We start from the raw sequence: 20702 nt of genomic DNA, 5'->3' as shown, positions 1-20702 counted from the left end.
GTGTCTGCCTCAGAGGCAGTTTACTCTTCAAAAGTGGTCTACACGTCCTGGCCATCCTGGTCCCATCTGCTGCATTCAAATAGTTTCCAGGTTCAATTTTTAACTCTGGTATCCTGTGCACTACCTTCAGCTAGATCAGTGGTGTCAAACTCGTTGCCATGGAGGGCCGTGTGTATGCAGGTTTTCATTCCAACCAATTAATGCTGCCTTAATTGAGTCCAATTACTCATTCAGCCATATGCGTTTAACTGCATTGAAGCACAGAATATAAGAAAAGCTGGAATGAAAACCTGCATACACACGGCCCTCCATGGCAACGAGTTTGACACCACTGTCATACAGCCTACACAAGGATTCAGACAGAATATGTGCCTTAAATGCTATCACTTAGGTTTGATAAATGGTTCAATTGAGCGGTGTAGCTGAACAATAATTCAATTTTGAGACATTTTCTGGCATTCCAAGATATTTCTGCTGCTGCCCAGTATGTTACCATATCTACATGTGAAGACTTGGACCAAATATCTTTTTAGTGCAACACATCACCATGTACAATTTAAGCTACTGACCCTGTTAATCTTAATTGCCTGCTTAAGTACTCTCTCCTCTTTAGCAAAAACAATATATTACCAAAGACCTCTAAATTGCTGTTGCTCCTTCCTCAGTAATTACTTTGACAGATGGTGAAATTACACAATTGTGCCAATATAAACATATCTATGTTACAACAGTTGACAAGAGCGCTGAAATAATTACAAGGTTTCCTCATGCCAACACCCTGAAATTTCTGGAAGGGATCCCAGAAATTAACCATAAATTCAAATGGAACATGGGAATTGTACTTTGACTACAAGTGCAAGCATGTCACATTCTGTTTTATCAAAACCTACTGTTCCTCTCTGTTATTCTGCACAATGTGATGCCAGATTTAATTTCTGGGGGAAGTAGGGACTGCTTATTTCAAAGTCCGAAGGAGAATAGACTTCTAGAGATTTATTTTTCTTTACCAATTCAGGTTAAGGGAAGATGAGTGTGTATGTGCTGGGAGCCTGCCAAGTGATATGAAACTCTTATTAGTTCCCCTAAAAGACCACACTGGTGGCATATTAAGGTTTCTAAACCACACTTTAGGAGCACATGGCAAATGTACCCTCATTACATGTTATTAATTTACCTGATGTTTTTGTCCAAAGTGACCTTCAAGGCCGTTATTGTAGCCAACACAAATATACAGAAAAGAACCCCCCACTAATCTTCTGCAATAGCACATATGAGAAATGAAGGAAGCTTGGATGAGTAGCTGTGACAGTGCAGTCTCTTTGATGAGGAAAGGGCAGATTCTTCTGATGTTGTGCATGGAGACCCAGCAGGACCAGTTGGTTGCCATGATGTGTCCCAGTTAGCTCAGGTGATGATCCAGGATCATGCCAAGGTTCTTAGCAGAGCAGGAGACACTGCAGGGCTGCTGAAAGCAGCTGAAGTATCAATTTTCAGAGAACCCTTTGCCAGGAGGCACAGGCGTTCTGCCTTCCCTAGGTTGAGTTTCAGGTCACGGGGGGCATCCAGGCTGCAGTGTCAGCCAGGCATGCAGAAATACGTGCCCAAACCTGGGTGTCAGAGGGAGGAAATGATAAAAACAGTTGAGTGTTATGCAATCACTACACCAGTAAATAAAATTAGATATTAGCTACACAAATACTTCACGCAGTGCTCTTTACAGAATGTTTGTTCCCTAATTTGTCAATTTGGCAGAATTGGCAGGTTTGTCTATAAAATAGCATTTGTGGTATTATTTACGGCATGTCATCAAAAATCCACCTGGTGACCAACTGGCGAAACAAATGACAACCTTGTCAACCCCTGGCATAAATGTTGCTTAAATGTCTATACAAGCATTGCTTGAATAAACTAAAAATATGTCCTCTGTTGATGCAGGTGATTGGGATGACAGGTTTGACAACTAACCATGTTACAGCTTAGAGGGACAGTATGGCCCATACCTATACAGCACCAAGAGTTTGGCACTTTTCTGGTAATATCTTACAGCACCAGCTGTTCACTGCACAGGTCACTTCCCACAGTTCATCGAAATGTCTCCCCTTTGCTATATTTTCAGTGATATCTACAGTAGATGTAAAAGTAGCGGAATCTTTGCAACCTTCTCCACTGCCACCTACAAATTTAAAGGTAAGCAATTACATGATGGTTGATGTATGATGGCAGCCAAAACAAAATAAATTAAAAACATTAGGATATCACTTATATAGGCCTAGCACACAAGGTGAAATGTTGTGGATTGTATGTGTTTATTCTAAACCCTGGTAATGAGCTGGTCCTGATGGAAAAAAAGTCAGCCCATAAGTGGGAAATAGAAATTTTAAACTTTGTCCTGTCCAACTCCAAGCTGTGTACGCTTATTTCAGTTCCAATTGAAATAGCCATTTCATGGTTCTGGATGTTATTTTGTAAAGTGGAATGAAGGAGAAAGCCATATGATTGGACTGAAGCTTACGTTTTGAAATATTTATACAAGTGAGCGGTCTAGCTCTTCAATCAAGCTGTGTGAAAGACCCCCAAGGCCTGTTATGCTGGAGCATATAAAGGGGCTAATCACTGATATGTGGTTGATTGACTGTAAAAACACTGAAACCTAACCAAACATTTGCCTATGGGAAATAAAGTCTCAGAAAATACAGAATGGAAACAAGCCGAACATTAGGCTTGTTTGAGATTAGCTAGGCATGCGCAGTTTTCACCACCGACTTGCCAAGCGCACTGTATGACGGTTTCAGAATGTTGTCCGACTTTGCTCTGGAAATCCGACTGCGCGAGCCGCGCTGCGCCGCGGAAATCTCACGGGAGCGAGGCGCTCGCAGCTTTCGGGGCTAAGCGACGCAGTTGCTCTCCACCGACTGCACAACTTCATGCATGATGGGAAACGACTTGCTCTGGTTTGAGCGAAGCGCCTATTGGCTCAGAAAAGCTGTCACCACCCACAAGGAAGTTATGAGACTTCCATTTTACCCATCATTATTCCAAGATAAACTTCATGAACTGTCAGACAGACACCAAATTATTTTTTATCAGAGTACTGACATACACTGGGGCGACATAGCTCAGGAGGTAAGACCGATTGTCTGGCAGTCGGAGGGTTGCCGGTTCAAACCCCGCCATGGGCGTGTCGAAGTGTCCTTGAGCAAGACACCCAACCCCTAACTGCTCTGGCGAACGAGAGGCATCAGTTGTAAAGCGCTTTGGATAAAAGCGCTATATAAATGCAGTTCATTTACCATTTACCATTCATAATAGAACGCTTTACACATTCCTCATAAATGCTGTATTAATAAACATCTCTGCAATGGAGTTTATATCGAAATAACTGTAACAAAACCCCTGAATAAAATATGAGAAAGTAATTAGAAGAAGCTCTTGATACACAATCTCATGTATCCAATAATAATAATAATAATAATAATAATAAATGAAGACTTGATTCACATCAATTTGTATTGAGTGTTATAGTACTTCTAGCTGTTCTCGTATACCCCCCAGTAAACCAAAGAATAATTAGCTGGCCAAACATTATCAATGGTCTCGAAATTATAATTAGCCAAAATTGCCAGATGTAGTGGGATTTCTATTGCATCCACTTCACCGGCAACAAAGAACGCGAACGCGATATCTGCCATTGCTAGACGAGGCGAGCAGGCTAGACAACCAAGAAGTGTCCGAGTGACCCCTCCCCCGACTGCAATTGGCTAGTCTCGCCTGTTTTCGAGGCGAGTCGAAGGTCATCTCAAACAAACCTATTGTCTTCTGAGTTAATCTTAATCACGGTAGCAGTTCCGTGCTTGAAATTACCATAACCAATCACGGAATTGGTTGTAACAGAAGGTCCACAGGACCAATCTTAAAAAGCACTCTCTTAGAACAAAGTGGTTTTGTGTACATCTCTACTAACACAACTCAAACTGACAAACCATTTTTGTTATAGCAGGTTGTAAAAGACTATCATTACATGACTTTTAAACTAGGCTACAGCATGTCTTACGTACAGCAGGGGTGGACAGCACTGGTCCTGGTCAACCACAGAGTTTACTGGTTTTTGTATTCACTTTAAATCCAGCTACCAATTTAGACCCAAGTAGCCAGACGAGGCAGGATAGTTAACCATGTAATTAACTATTTTAGGTGATCAATTTAGCATTGAGTTTGATCATTGTGGAATCACCAGGAATTCTGCAAGAGATGAGATGCACTGGTGATAGGTGATATGCTATTTTCACTTCCCGCATAGACATTCCATTCTAATTGAAAACATGAAAAGATAACTGTATCTCAAAACGTGTCCCTTTTGATTTATCTCTTAGTCCAATTACCAGTATTGCGATGTATTTTTGTGGACACTAGATGTCACTTTGAATAGCCTACTTGGTCCAATTTAGCAGTTTGTAGATTCAAGCAAATACAGATGATATTTTTAGTTAAAGTGATCGTGTGATAAACATAATAAAGTAATCAAACTGGAATGCTGAGTAAAGGTGCAAGTTTTCGCTATTTCAACTGTTCTGTGCACCCAAACAACTTTACAGTAGCCTATCAAAAGCTTGGGAAGTAGCAATAATATTTGAGGCAATGTCTACAGTAATATTAAATGTTACGAAATTGGTCATAATGCTACATTTTAAAATTAACATTGCTCTACTAATATTGTGCAACTATTCAAGTTTAAATCCCGAAGCAATTGTTTTCTCGTCGGGGAGAGTTTAGTGTCTCTGTCCACACAAAGATGTTACAAAACGGTAACCAAAGTTTCAGAAATCACATTAGCCTTTGATGTTATCGATGCAAAAAAGAGGAAACACGTACGGGATGGGCGGTGTTTTAACAGAAGCCATTTTGTTTCCACTTGTGTCCGTACTTATGTGGAAATGGCCGTGTTATTCGTTTGGTGACGGCTGGCGAGGTAGTCAATCGTGGTACTATTTAACGTTTGTGAGGCGCGCTGTGTTCGTGTCAACAGATCATTTTATGTGAATATTTCTGCAAACAAAACTTTGAAGAATCGGATACAATTTGAGTTTTTTCTACCCCATTTTTTTCTCGTGTTAGGTTAGATTGGATCTGAGGAGCTGTTAGCTAGCTTGCTAACGTTAACGTCAAAATGGCGGCCAACTCGACGCAGTCAGCTCAAGCTGCTAGTTGGTAAGAATATGGCAGTCAATCTCTTTATGTTGTACTGTGTCACACTGGCCATATGTTGTCTGCCACAGAGTTATATTGTGACTTCTGAAGTATCCGGTTTCGCTAGATAAATCGTTGATTCCTTTAATCAAAAGTGAATTACGTTACCTGACCAGCTCTTTCTTGTTTAGCATGTAGGCTAGTCTAACGTTAAGATGACCCCCAAACCCAGAACATTTTTATTCAGCAATGAAGTTAAAAGTAGTCTAGACTAGCTGTCTTGCATACTTTTTTCTGACAATGTAGTCCAGCGAAGTAGTTTAGTATGTTTTCGCCTAGATGGCGTACCGCGTAAGAAAATACTATTTTACCCTGTACGTGTTACCCAATCAGTTTGTAGCTAATCCTGTTGGGTTCTGTGTTAAGTTAGCTAGGGCTAGGCTACTGTTCCTTTTGCGAGCCTTGTACCCCACCTAGCCAGATATGGTAAAAATGCTATCGAGTCTAGCTAACGAACGTTAGGTCTGGTTGGCTATATGCGGACTGTATGCTGCTCACTGTGACATTTAGTCTAATTTTCACGAACTTAACTAGCCAAATGGTATCGTGGTCTAATGTTCATTAGCTGATTATCCTAAAGTTACACTTCCAGGAAAGTGAAAGTATGTAGATAACGTTAGTATTTTAAATGAACGTACATTCGACTGAAAAGTATGAAAAGGCAGAGGTTTCAGAACTCTGAGCTTAACGTTTGTACCGCTGGATCATATCGGCACACATTTTATTGATTTCTTATTGCGCATCTCGACCTATCCTTGTGAACATTGCAGATGGGCTGCGATACGACTGTACTTGTATATTAACCATTCTCTCTTCGACTTAGGTCTTATGGCTCTGGTTCTGATGCCCCAGTCCACGAAAATCCAGAGTGGGAGAAGGCACGGCAGGCCCTAGCTTCCATAAATAAGAGCCTGAGTGCTACCAAAACTTCCCAGGCCAATCACAGTACGGCACAGGTGAGCAACAGTCGGCCACGACTGCTTGAATATCCATCCTCATGTCGGTCGATGACCAGTCCTTTGAGAGGTTGTGTTGTGTTTTAAGACTGCTTTAAGGCATCCACATGATGTTCCTAGCTGTTTTGTGCAGGTAACAATGTTTAATCTAGTTTTATATGTACACTGAACTGTACATATAACGTGCTGGTCCATGTTACTTTTAGATATATATTGCAGTGCACCCTCCATCACCTGAATTTGTTCTTAATTTTATCATGTTTCACTCAGGCTGGCCAGTATCAAACTCCAGTGACCGATTCCACTGCCCTTCAGCAGCAGCAGCAACAACAACAACAACAGCAGCAGCAGCAGCAGCAGCACCAGCAGCAGTACTATCAGTGGTACCAACAGAATCAGCAGCAATATGCTGGATACCCATATCCATACAACTATTACTACGCCATGAATCCTGTAAGTTTTTACGCACACCAGCACTCTTTATCTGATATGTTAAAAAAAAAAAAAAATCACACTGACAAAGTTTTCTCTAGATGAACACTGGCTTTAAATCAGTCAATTGTGAATTGATTATTTGAATGGGTTATTTATGTTAATATGCATTTATTTATGTTAACACAGTTTTGCAGTTGCACAGTCAGCTGGGGATAGCAGATTACTTGTGCATAAGTTTGTGCGTATTGTATGTAATCTGTTTTTTTGTCTGTTTTGCAGTATGTAGGGGGTTATCCTCAGGGCCAATATGGTGTTCCTGGAGCGTACCAAACTCCCACAACACCCACTGGACAGGTATGGAATTAAAACAATTTCATATGTACTGTTAAAGGAGCACTTTCAGGAAAACATAAATATTTTGCTTTGCGATTCAGTAGAGGTTCAGTAGTCTTGCTGATAAACGTATCTTTGATCTGATACCCTGACATTCTCTCTGTCTCACCTGCAGCCTCCTCCTGTTCCTATGCTTGATGACCAGTCTTCCAGTTACCCCCCTCAACCCCAGCCACCACCCCCCTCTGTCCCTCAGCCCCCCCCACAGAGCCCTACCTCCTCTGAACAACCACCTCCCCCACCCCCACCTCCCATACCTCCCCCACCCAACTCCCAGTATCCCCCACCCCCCTCCCAGTCCCAATATAACCCTAACAATTCCCTGTCTTACCCTCCCAATGACTCTAACCAAATGAGGGGCTATGGCCACAATCACAATCAAGCCAGGCCTAATTATAATCAGGGATACCAGACCCAGAACTCTTACCAGAATGCCCAGAATAACCCCCAGCAGCAGTCCCAGCAGCAGGGCCAGTACGGCGGAGGGGCAGGAAGAGGAGATGCAGGCAACAAAAAAGGCAACAAAGGAGGACAGCAGTTGTGGCACCGCATGAAACGCAAGTCATGTTTTTCCTCTGCATGTTTATTTATTTTTTAATTTTATTTATTTGTAAACTTAAAACTCATTTTTAATATTTTGTGGTGTGTTTTTTTTGTGGTTGTCCAGACTTAGATGTGTGATTGCTGTGCTGAACCCCTCTGTACTCTTGTCTCCTGCAGAAGCTCCAGGAGCAGGAGCAGTGAAGTTCAACATTCCCAAGCGGCCCTACGTTATGACCAATTCAAACTTCCCATCTGGCGACCAGGGCAGCGGATTGGGTGGTGCCTCTGGGACAGCTCAAAGCCGGTGAGGAAGGGTAGAAGCTTGCTCCAGGCAGTAATTTACAGTCGGGACCAGTTCATTCTGTTTAGAGGGGTGGGAAAGACGCGCAGAGCTGGCTGCCTGCAGGCCGTTAACCCGGCTGTCCCCCTGTCCCGCAGGCCTCAGGACTGGCCCCAGGCCATGAAGGAGTACGTTCAGCGCTGTTTCACTGCCTGCGAGTCCGAGGAGGACAAAGACAGGACCGAGAAGGTGCTGAAGGAGGTGCTTCAGGGCCGGTTGCAGGATGGTACTGCGTACACCATCGACTGGAGCAGGGAGCCTCTGCCTGAGTGAGTGGACCCGCCTTTACCCCTGCCTGAACCGTGCACCTCCGATCAGGGCCCATCCTAAACGTCCTCTCTCCTCTCGACAGACTGAAGGCCAAGCAGTCTCGCTGGGAGGCCGTGCCACCCTCGCGAGCTCAGGACAGTTCCATCAGCCGCGGAGGCGGGGCCGGTGCAGCCGGGCGGGGCCGAGGGGGCGGAGCGCGGCTGGGTCACTACCGGAACGTTTTCTCCTCCCAGAGAAGCCCCTCCTCCAGCTCCTCTCGCTCCTCCTCCCGCTCTCCCTCCCCGTCCTCGCACAACAGGCACCGGGACAGGGACCGAGGGGGGCCCCGGCACAGGCACAGGTGGGTCGGCCGAACGTCGCGGGTTCGAGCGCCGCTCCGGGTGAAGCCGCTGCGTTCGCACCGCCGTAACCGCCTCTTTGTTTTTCAGCGACTCTGACTCTCAGTCAGACAGCAGCATGTCCAGTGACCTCCGACCCACGCTATCGCGACGCAATCAGAAGGGAGGAAGAGGACGGGGCGGCGATAGGGAAAGAGGTAGAGCAGTTGGTGGAGAGAGGGGACGAGGAAGAGGAGGGAGAGCCAATAGAGGAAGAAGGTGAGTTGGGCAGTGTTAAATTCCTTTGATTATTAGCACAGAGAATTAAGATGTCACGGCAATACGCACAATAACGTGCTACTTCAGGTGATTTTCATTGTGTGTGAATTTTAGCTTTTGTTTAAAGGTAACATGCAAGAGCCCCTACCTGACCATTTAGCACTGCTCCCAGGTTATTTTCTGAAAGGCTAGCTGCATTGCACTGACTCTTCTTCTCCAGGAACCTTGACGACGGCGGGAGCGGGCCGGGGAAGAAGAGGAAAGGAGGGAACGCCGGCCTGGATTTCCCGGACCCCAACCGCGAGGCCAAGAAGCAGAGCCGGGCGGCCCGCTTCCACACCAAGCTGCGCACCGAGCCCCTCGTGCTCAACATCAACTCCCTGGAGCCCCCCAACGGGGCGCAGGAGGGCCTCAGCTGGGAGGACTGCCCCATCGTGGGCACCTGCCAGGACATCACCAAGATCTACCTGCGCCTGACCTGCGCCCCCGACCCCAGCACCGTGCGGCCCGTCCCCGTGAGTGCCCGTCGGGCGGTGCCCTCGTTAGACGTGCGCCATGGTGCCGTTCGGCCTGTCCGGTGTGGTGACCTGCCTTTTTTTTTTCCACGGCAGGTGCTGAGGAAGTCCCTGGTGACGGTGAAGGCCCACTGGCAGACCAACCAGGACTACCCCTACGCCTGCGAGCAGATGAAGTCCATACGACAGGACCTCACCGTGAGTGGAGAGAGCAGCCTGTGCCTGCCTTTCATTCTGTTCCTTTACTTCCTGTCCGTATGGCTTCCTGCGCAGTTAAGTGCCTTTGGAGCAGGCCTGCAGGAGGGAACGAGCCAGTTAAGAATGAGCTTTTCTCTCTCCGCCCCCCAGGTTCAAGGTGTTCGTACGGACTTCACCGTGGAGGTGTACGAGACCCACGCCCGCATTGCTCTGGAAAAGGTAACAGTCTGCTCACGGTTTATGGTGTCGTATTCCACGCCATTAGTGCAGCGCTAAGGTTGTGATGTTTTACATGAACAGGGCGACCATGAGGAGTTTAACCAGTGTCAGACCCAGCTGAAGGCCCTGTACAAAGACTGTCCCTCGGACAACGTGGGCGAGTTCACGGCCTACAGGCTGCTCTACTACATCTTCACCAAGAACTCCGGAGGTAAGCCACCCACCTCCTTTTCCACACTATGCCAGCTTCTGCCTCCCGTCCCGCGTGTAGGCCACGCCTGCCCTACCTTGTTTCCTGGAGATCTGCCGTCCTGAAGGTTTTCGTTTCAGCCTTGATTTGGCACACCTGATTCTACTAATTAGCAGTTCTAGCCGTTGGATGAGGTTTGCTTTCTTAGGGTTGGTGTGGACAGTAGATCTCCAGGAAACAGGGTTGGGCAGCCCTGGATTGGACTGCGCTGCGCTCAGCTCTGCCGGTCCCAGAGACACGGCGCGCGTTCTCGCGGGGCGCTGGTCTGTCGGCGGCGGAGCGCTAACGGTCCTCGCTCGTCTGCCCCCCCCTCAGACCTGACCACGGAGCTGGTGTACCTGACGCCGGCGCTGCGCGAGGACGTCTGCGTGGCGCACGCGCTCTCTCTCCGCGCCGCCTGGGCCCTGGGCAACTTCCACCGCTTCTTCCTGCTGTACCGCCGGGCCCCGCGCATGGCCGCCTACCTCATCGACAAGTTTGTGGAGAGAGAGCGGAAGGTCGCCCTCCGGGCCATACTCAAAACGTGAGTTGGGGAGCGCTGGGACTGTGGAGGGAACGGGCTTTGCGCCCTTTCTAAGTGCTTGCTTTTTTTTTTTTCGTACCCACGTGTATGTTCATGGTTGTCCTCTTTCTCTCTGTCCAGGTTCCGCCCAGCAGTACCATTGGAGTATATCCAGTCCAGTCTGGGCTTCCCTTGTTTAGACACTTGCCTGGCCTTCCTGACTGGGCTGGGGGTCTCCTTTATGCCCGGAGACCCCGGCAAGATAGACTGCAAGACCAGCTCTGCCTGCCTGGCAGCCTCATGAGGGGGGGGGAGGATGGGGGGTGACATGCTACTGGGAGAAATACTGCTGCATGTAGTGAGGGAGAGGGTGAGGGAGACAGAGAGGACTGTGTGACGCTGCACGATCACTAATGGCTTTACTGACCGAAGGTAGGGAGGGAGGGAGGGAGACCTAACGGCCTGTCGTTGTCACGGTGAAACGCAGACTCCTCAGCAGTGACCCTGAGAGTGACTAGAACGACTGGTGCATTGCACTGACCGACTGTCAGGGTGAGACTGAGAGGGACAGAGGGAGGGTGCTCTGTGAGGGACAGACGTGATGTAGAGAGGGCCCACTCACGCAGACCCGCTGCCAGAAACAGGAGGGAGAGAGAATGCCCATGTTTGAGAGAAAGAGAACGATTGAGAGACTGCTAACTGAGTGGAGTAGCTGCTCTCCAGTACAGTCAGACACATCAGCACTTGCAGCTCTACCACATCTATAATCGCATCACTATAAATATATTTAAGTTGATACTGATTTTATACTGATTGATTCCTTTCAAAATGAAGAGGTCCGGTTTTTTTTTTTCCTTTTTTTAGTTGAGTGGGCATTACATTTTCACCTGAAGAGAAATTCCATCTTAATGGGAACATGGACACATTTTTTACTGAGTTTTTAATACAAACACTTAGGTACTTAGAAGGGACAGTTTTAGCTACTCCCATGCAAGAGCATTGTAATTTTAAGCTAACAGTGTTCTATCTTCTTATTTTTCTCCCTCAAGCCTACAGCTAAACGCAAGTGAAGATATTTCTGAAAATCAAGACAAAAGGCAAAATCCGCGTATCAAATCCTGAAAAGTCAGTCTTAACGTCCCAAGTCCAAGCCACCTCCAGGAAGGCAATCTCCACCTGCCCAAAGTGCGGATCAAGAGTTCTCCCCCAAAGACTTTTTGCTTTGGCTGCACCCAAGATGCCTCCTGGCTGGAAGACGTCTCTGGTTTGTATGTCCTTCTCCGCCCCAAGTCCCAGATGTGCCGGTGTACGTCGTCAGGTGGGGAGAGGGTCTTCTCTTGCAGCTGTGCCCCGCCCCGCCCTGCCCTGCTCCGCCCCCCCTCCCACCAGGGCCTTGACTGAGAAAGTGAAGCGGAGGCTGCAGATTGTGGGAGAGTCGCGCCCGCGGCGGCGGCGGCTGCAGTCTTTTCCTTTAGCGGAGCTCCAAGTCTCTGCCAGCCCTCGGGGGCGGGTCCTGCGCTGGCGAGCGAAGCCCCGCCCGTCTCGTGGAAGAGTCCCCCCCTGTTCTCAGGAGAGTCGCTGAGGCCCAAGCGGGCAAGTTGCTCAGCCTTGACTTTGAGATCCAGGCAGATGCTGCGCACCCCCACCCCACCCCACCCCCCTCGCCTGCTCCCCCTCCCACCCCCCCACCCCCCGCCCCCTCGAGATCTGCCTACTAGATGTCCGGGTCCCAGCCGTGGGAGGAGTGCGGCCTGCTGTTCCTGCTGTTCCAGCTGTTCCAGCTGCCCGTAGAGCCGCGGGGCCCTTAATACAGAAAGGCTTTCCTGCAGCTTCTCGGAGGCAAGCGCATGCCAGGCCTCGCCAGGCTGAAGCTCCCCAGCCAGAGAAGGGAGAGCATGGGGTTTGTATGTGCTTTCACGCTTCATCCACACCCACCGCGAGGCTCACTACGTATGTATGGCTGGTAAGAAAAAGACTTTGATTTGCTGGAAGGAGATGGATGTCAACTCAAGAAGGCATCGGCTATATGATTCACATACAAGATATAGTACATATGAGGTATGGTTTAAAGATAAGGGTTTTAATTGGCAGACCTTTTACCCAGTATGTGCCTCAATATACAACCCAACCTGCTGTTATGCTGCCATTTTGTATACTATTTTAATTGAGGCCCTAATGTTAACCATTGCAATACTTCTTCTAAACTGTCACACAATTTTAGCCTGAAAAAGCAATAACTTATGCAGACACATACTCCCTGGAGTATCTGATTGACGTTGTCATTGCATGGTCGCACATGAATTGGTTGAACATCGATTGGGGGTGGGGGTGCACATTTTTATGCAGTAATTTTATAATAAAAAGGGGAAAAGTAAGCCTGCCACTCATATGTTAATGTTTCTCCATTTAATGGATTGAGCTGAAAGGGGTATCTTTCATTATGTCACATATCCCACCTTGGGGCTTAATGTAGATGTTCTGTTGGGGATGTTTCAGTGTGAAGAGGGATGGGGGGGGTGGAGAGAATATTAGTATTATTTTGGTGACCCTTCAGGTTGGTTGGAATCATTACTGTAAGTCTTCTGAAAGTGTTGAAAGTGATAGACTTCCAAGGCGTTTTGTTCAAAAGCTTTTTTCTTTTTTCTTTTTTTCTTTTTTGAAGAAGCTGAGTATAGTACAGATGTCCTTTTTTTTAGGCCCTCAAATGTAAACGATTACATTTTGAATCTGACAAAGGGTTTAAAGTGCTAACTAAATTTACCCCCCCCAGAAATGTAGCCCAAGCGTGCTGTTCTGCCTAAAGACATTTTTCTGCTGATGTTTTACTTGTGCGGTCTGGATGAGATTGTAGGATGTCCCGTGGAGACCTGCTAAACGAAACACCTACTTTACAGTCCATTTTTAGTTGTGTGCATGATTGGCTATATGCTTATGGTGCAACACAATTTATTTTCCCACCGGTGGTGAATTCGTCACTTAACTACAAATGTGATCCAGTTTCCACTTTTCCAGGAATCGGACAGAGGCAAATTCTTGTACCTTGTAGTTCATGGTTTTTCAGTTGTCCATTTTAATCGAGAAACTGTGCAGCCTCGCTGTTCTGGGTTCACTGAAATGCGCACATATATATTCACATATGCATATATACATACAATAGCATATATTTCCACTTCTCGCTTTGCGGTAGCTTCATATAAAAAGGATTTGCTAAACAGTTTGAGACATTGATTCATGTAGTACTGGTACATCCATGGCCATTATTCAGGCAGGGCTGTGATTTTCAGTTGCAACATGTGGGCAGTATATGTTGTGTACATTCCTGTAAGTCACATTTATGTAGGCTACTTTGAAGTGTGAATACTGTACAGATGGGTATCTTGTAAATAGGCTTCTTCTTTTTTTTCTTTTCTTTTTTTAAAGTAGTATTTTGATTTTTCCTAAATTGTACAGGGGCAGTGTATCAGAGTAATACATTTTTCTATGAAGGTCACTGGTAATGAATTGAAACTTGCTGATATGTGCTGCTTTGGTGTTGGTGTGAAGTTACTATTTTTAATGTGTTTTTGATTTGGTGACATTCTTGTGAGAACTTTGGTGAAATTGATGCGGACAGCGAATGGCCAAGTCATTTTGATTGTCCAGTGATGCACATATATTGGACAGACCATACTAATCCACCACAAAGTAGATCAAATATTCCAATAGGCAGTACGTGGTTTAAATCCATTGTCTGTGACCTTTATGGATAGTAAAATATGAACCGCATTAAATGGTGAACTTCATGTGGAACACTACATTGAAGACCGACAATGAGTGTCTCTGCTTTTGTTCCTGTTATTACACCAAATCCTGTTATTAACATTGCCCAATGGCGTTAATGCAGTCAGTTTGACTTGATTCCCTCTGTAGAATTGGTTATTAATAAGTAAATCTCTTCTAGCGATATGCAGTTTGTATGCTGATTAGGCCAAATGTTTTTCTTGCCATTTCCTTCAGTGTGCTTTGAAATGGATTTAGACCCATATTATTGCCTTTTGCATATTTTCTTTCCAGTTCCTGTTTTTCCCCCCTTTGACCTCCCTTGCCGTTTTTACCTGCTAACTTCTATGCAGCTTTCTTTTTCTTTGTTTTAGACATTATTTGTTTGCTTTCCTTTTATACTTTTCTTACCAATGACCTTTTCCCTCCTATAAGCTCTTATCAGTACACATCATATATTATTAATATCTCGCATTAGCCATTACTTAGGAAATGTTGGTGTTGCGAAGTCAGTCACACTGCAGTTTTAGTGGCAAGAGAGAGGTTTGGTACTAATGCTGTCCTAACACCAGCCAAGAAGCATAATTGTTGCTGTTCATCTTCTAGAAAAAGGGGTACTACGTAACTGTGGATGACCACACGTTGTCTGTCTCTGGTTGCCTGGCTTGTGTGTATATTTCCCTGGATGTGGTTGATTTGTTTGTTGGTGTGTCGTATCCATGTGTGATGGTCTGCCTCTTGCAGTGCATCAGTTCCACTTGGCCATTTTTAGGTGCAAATACTGAATTTCAGCAGGTACAAGAAGTTTGTTGTCTGGTGTGTTCCAGACTGGGATCATGAGCCGTGTGTGAACCTCTGGCTTTGTGTGTGTGTATTTGAGCTCTTTGTATAAAGTGATGACCCTACAAAAGACAGCACAGGAGTATCTTCAAAAGCTCAAAAATAGTTTTGCTGAAATTTCTGCATCAGTCATTTCTCTGACCATATGCCTAAGACAGTGAATTGTATGCACTACTCCCGCTGTTCATTTCAGTGCTGTTAAACAGAAACTTTCCATGCTACTCATCTTTCAATATATTTTCCCAGTCTCATTACCAGATTTATTTTTTTTGTCCTTGCAGTTTTGAATAGCAGGAGAAAATCGAGGGGTGTGTGGGTGAGAGAAACGTGCTCAAAGGCGAGAAGCTAGCTGAAGAGGGGAAAGCAAATGAAATGTTGAAGATTCAGCCCACTCAAGATGGCCCATTTCTTGTATATATATTGAGAATGTCATAGTTATCTTTCAGTGCAGCGTGTCTGAAGATGCACAATTGTTGTTTTTGCACTCACTGACCTTGGCAAAAACCAACTGAAGTGTATACATGTGTGTTTATACCAGCCACGGGTGTTACTGTTTTTCTGTCAGCTGCATGGCTGACTGAAGTATTATGAAACCTCAGTTTTGAGTGAAATGAATTGGAGCAAATTAATTGATATGGTGTTCCCTGCTTGTGAGAGACATTGGACAGCATAAATTCTTTAGGTTTGTTGTGTTTTCCCTGTCTGCCACATACATGCTAATGTTGTTATTATTGAGGGAAAACAAAAGTAAGATTTTATTAGTTATACACTCTATAGATTTTCTGAATACATGCTGCAAGTCCAGGTAGATTTGACAACTTTTGCAATTATTTTGCATGCACAGATGAATTGCATTTGTAGTACTAGTGCACTAATACATTGTGATTTTAGAGATGGCGAAACCCTTTCTCATTTTGTGATGTAGTAGCTTTCTAGATGTTGGTTTGTTTTGAGGTGGGATAATCATAGTGTTAAAATTTCACAACGGCAGGTAATGTCTGTATGGCTATTTCTGTGTCAACGTTTAACTTATTTACACACTACTAAACATTTTTAACTTGTACATTATTAATTGTACCTGTGTGTTAATAGTAATTGTAGGTGGTCATTCTGGGTTGTGTAATAGTTGACTGATGGGTTTGAAACAGTGGAACAGCTTGGGTGTTTTCATTCTTGCTTGTCAGTGTATTCATACAGGAAGTGTAGTATTTCTCTACATTGCTTATGATGAGCTCCCATCCCCCTAACAATTGGTCATGTATTTTATGAAGCAAAATTGCACTTTTGTCAGTATTTATAAAGCTACAGTGATATTGGTTGTGCAAAATGGAATGTACCTGGGCTTGTGGTGTGTAGTTCAGTAATTTGATAAACATTTTTTTTTTTTATTGAAAAATATCAGTACCCTTGGATTTCTTTATGTTGCATATTCTGGATGCATCACTGTCCAGTTTCGCATAGCCCTTTGAATTTAATCTTTTCCGCTGTTTCTTTGGCTCTTTGGTTTTGACCAAATTGCTGACCTTTTTGACGTATACAGGTTTGTTTGCTCTTTTCTATTTGTCTATAAACTTTCTCCAATTTAATTTGGTTAAATTCTTCATTTTTATTTATATTTTTTACAGTGGGTCATAGACTTTATGTACCGAAATCAATATTTTTCTCTAGTTTGTCCCAGTAGTATTTTTTATTTTCTGTATTTGCTCCTCAAAGCACAGCGGTAACACTGCAACGTTTTTTTTCTTTTCCCCACTGATTTTCACATTTTGGTGGAAGTTAATTCAGTGTTAAAATGGGAAGGATATCAAATGCAGTCCCTCGTTTCCCCTGTATTAGAATGTATTGATTTCCACATGCAATTTCTTACTGCCTCATACTTTGATTTTCATCATCTTTCCAAGTAATTAATTGGCCTAGCTTTGCTTCTTACCTCACCAGCAGTTTGAGTGCATAATTGTATCCAGTTGGTTTAATATTAAATGTCCTCTTGTGAGAATCTGTTGGTTTGGACAACGAATTAATCTGTTGTCCTTTTTACATTGCATTTCCCCCCCTTTTTTGTTTTTGTTTTTTTTAACCTGTAGTTGTACATACCGCTTTGTGTCCCACACCACCACACCCCTTTTCACCAGTTAATCCCATTGCTCAGGTGAAATTCAGTTCTACCTTCTGGCTTGATCCCCCTCTAGTGTGTTTGCTTTTTCTTTAATCCTGTTCAGCTTGTCTACAGAGAATGTCTGACTTAATATTTGAGTTTGGTTTTTAAAATGATCCCCTCCATACGTGTTCCCTTTCTTTTGTCCCTCTAAAGGACTTCTTTACTCTCCATCTTTTCCTTTCCATGCAGTCTGTGTTTCTGCTTTTCCTGTCCTGTGATATTCCTGCTGTCTTGGCTTTTTCTTACTTTAAACCCCCCCCTCTCTCTCTCACACACACTGTTGAGTGTTGCTATGCTAGTGACTAAATCCATTTGCTGTGTGCAGTGCTGTACCCTTCCCCTGGTATTGATTAAATGCTGTTTTCATTGATCTGTTTCTTTTTGCAGTTCACCAACTCATTCAAGGATATAGCTGTCACCCCTCCAAATATACCGTACTGCCATGTGTAAATATTTATGTAAATATGTATTTTTTTCCCTCAAAGAATCAAAATAAAAGTCAAGAGTTTGCAATCAGTTTGTTTTAATTGGAAAATTTTATGCTCACGTTACCTTGTCTAAAGATGGGCGTTTCAAATCTTTTGAATGTATTTTCTTTCATTTAGACTTGGCACACAACCAAATCAGGCTTTTGAATGTGTTGTGTGTACTGCTCATGTAAGGAGAATTTAATGGTGGTTTAACTTGTGAATGCATTCATATTGAGGTGTATAGTGTTTCAGTTGAGTTACCACACAGACACTGCTTTTATGCCAACAAAAAAATACATTTATTTTTATATAAAGATGACTTATTGAGAGAGTACAAGGTAGGCACTAGTGGTAACTACTAAAAACTGACTGGCACATTACAGAATTCATCTAAATTTCATTAGTGCACATTATAGCTATGCAAGTTCTGGCAGAGGAAAAACTAGAGGATGGATTTGTTTTAAGATAAATAGAAGAAATGGTAATTAGTGTGAAAGGGGGACTAGCTAAAGGATGCAAAGCGAAAGAAGAAAAGTTGAGAAACACAAATGAAAGCTAGGTGACAGTCATGCGTGTTTAGAGAGGGTGATCCGGAACATTACACTGTAGACTTACTATGTACAAATAAATTAATTTAAAGCCATCTATGAGCACAGGTGAAACACCATAGTCTCCACAGGGTAAAACCTGCATCTTGTCATTTGCTGATACTGACCAGAAGGGAATTGATGGTAAATGGATACAATGGTGAGACTTGGATTCATTTGTCTGGGGTAGTATTGCATTGGCCCCTCCCACCATCATGCCAGGCCCCCCACAGGCTGCCATTTTGTGTCAGTGAGAGATCCTCTGGCATCTGGAGCTAGCTCTCCTGTAGTACTTGGAAATACAGTCACCTGCACACGCTTCAGGTGTATTGCTTTTTGGGTGGGAAAAGGCGGCACAGCATCTGACTACAGATGCACAATTGGCAGTTCGAAATTGGAAAGAAAAAAGGAGGAACTTGGAAACAAAAATAAGGACACGATGAAAGAAAAGGGATTGTGCTGTCAGACGGTAGAAACAGACAAAATGGTGCACAAGAGGATGGTAGAAACAGGGAATGTGGAACACAAATGGACAGAATACTGTGAGGTGCTGAAAAGGAAAATGGTGAAATGGAAAAGTAGCTGAAATACAAAGCTTAGACAGTATAAAGATTCAGAAAGGGAAAGCAAGAACTAAATGAAATGAGCAAAGGAGAAATATCAGCGAAAAATGCCACAAACTTGAGAGATACAGGAAAGAATGTAGGATAATACTTAAACTAATATTTTAGGAGGTGTGTGATACTTTTTACAAGAGATAATACACAGCCTTTTAAATTTAGTGTGATTGGCCATGTTTTGGAGGCCATAATGATTTCGTAATCCAGTGCCACTTTTGGAACCCCGTGACCTCTCTGATCATGTGCATATTTCCTTTTCGATCTGTCATATCTGATCATGTACATATCTCCTTAACATTATCTCGATTGTGCATATTTCAATAACATTTTATCTGATCATGTGCACATTTCCTTAACATTTTTATCTGATATGGGCATATTTCCTAACATTTTTTTTTGTTTATTTTTTTAACTTCAGCACCTCAGTACGACACCTTGTATACAGAGTAAAGACAGAAGGAGTATCAAATTAGGTGAACAACAAAGTAAAAAGGTGACTGTGAGGTGAGATGCAGAGGAACTTGGAAACAAAAATAAGGACACGATGAAAGAAAAGAGATTGTGCTGTCAGACGGTAGAAACAGACAAAATGGTGCACAAGAGGATGGTAGAAACAGGGAAAGCACAGTTCAGAGGGAAATGTGGAACACAAATGGACAGAATACTGTGAGGTGCTGAAAAGGAAAATGGTGAAATGGAAAAGTAGCTGAAATACAAAGCTTAGACAGTATAAAGATTCAGAAAGGGAAAGCAAGAACTAAATGAAATGAGCAAAGGAGAAATATCAGCGAAAAATGCCACAAACTTGAGAGATACAGGAAAGAATGTAGGATAATACTTAAACTAATATTTTAGGAGGTGTGTGATACTTTTTACAAGAGATAATACACGGCCTTTTAAATTTAGTGTGATTGGCCATGTTTTGGAGGCCATAATGATTTCGTAATCCAATGCCACTTTTGGAACCCCGTGACCTCTCTGATCATGTGCATATTTCCTCAAAGTTATCTGATCATGTACATATCTCCTTAACATTATCTGATTGTGCATATTTCAATGACAATTTTATCTGATCATGTGCACATTTCCTTAACATTTTTATCTGATCATGTGCACATTTCCTTAACATTTTTTATCTGATAATGGGCATATTTCCATAACATTTTTTTTTTTTTAACTTCAGCACCTCAGTACGACACCTTGTATACAGAGTAAAGACAGAAGGAGATCAAATTAGGTGAACAACAAAGTAAAAAGGTGACTGTGAGGTGAGATGCAGAGGAACTTGGAAACAAAAATAAGGACACGAAAGAAAAGGGATTGTGCTGTCAGATGGTAGAAACAGACAAAATGGTGCACAAGAGGATGGTAGAAACAGGGAAAGCACAGTTCAGAGGGAAATGTGGAACACAAATGGACAGAATACTGTGAGGTGCTGAAAAGGAAAATGGTGAAATGGAAAAGTAGCTGAAATACAAAGCTTAGACAGTATAAAGATTCAGAAAGGGAAAGCAAGAACTAAATGAAATGAGCAAAGGAGAAATATCAGCGAAAAATGCCACAAACTTGAGAGATACAGGAAAGAATGTAGGATAATACTTAAACTAATATTTTAGGAGGTGTGTGATACTTTTTACAAGAGATAATACACGGCCTTTTAAATTTAGTGTGATTGGCCATGTTTTGGAGGCCATAATGATTTCGTAATCCAGTGCCACTTTTGGAACCCCGTGACCTCTCTGATCATGTGCATATTTCCTCAACGTTATCTGATCATGTACATATCTCCTTAACATTATCTGATTGT

The 20702-nt window shown here is 43.7% G+C and overlaps 1 protein-coding gene and 1 long non-coding RNA gene across 2 annotated transcripts; one reads left to right on the top strand and one right to left on the bottom strand.

Moving 5' to 3' along the window:
• Positions 1-336: 336 nt before the first annotated feature.
• On the bottom strand, positions 337-4837 carry LOC135233919 (uncharacterized). Its single transcript, XR_010323989.1, has 2 exons — positions 4056-4837; positions 337-1607 (listed from the first exon to the last, which is right to left on the bottom strand). It is a non-coding gene; the product is annotated as an uncharacterized LOC135233919 (long non-coding RNA).
• A 13-nt stretch (positions 4838-4850) lies between these two features.
• leng8 (leukocyte receptor cluster (LRC) member 8) lies at positions 4851-17734 on the top strand. Its single transcript, XM_064297887.1, has 16 exons — positions 4851-4966; positions 5113-5205; positions 6068-6200; positions 6471-6653; positions 6915-6989; positions 7144-7585; positions 7749-7875; positions 8010-8180; positions 8264-8521; positions 8610-8777; positions 8998-9292; positions 9389-9490; positions 9641-9709; positions 9791-9920; positions 10275-10482; positions 10603-17734. The coding sequence occupies exons 2-16, from the start codon at positions 5165-5167 to the stop codon at positions 10763-10765; spliced, it is 2565 nt and encodes an 854-aa protein (XP_064153957.1). The 5' UTR covers positions 4851-4966; positions 5113-5164; the 3' UTR covers positions 10766-17734.
• The last annotated feature ends 2968 nt before the right edge of the window (positions 17735-20702 follow it).

Source organism: Anguilla rostrata, chromosome 1 (genome assembly GCF_018555375.3).
Source record: "Anguilla rostrata isolate EN2019 chromosome 1, ASM1855537v3, whole genome shotgun sequence".
NCBI lineage: Eukaryota > Metazoa > Chordata > Actinopteri > Anguilliformes > Anguillidae > Anguilla > Anguilla rostrata.
Note: the sequence above shows the minus strand (reverse complement) of the source record. Positions and strands in the feature narration are given on the sequence as shown.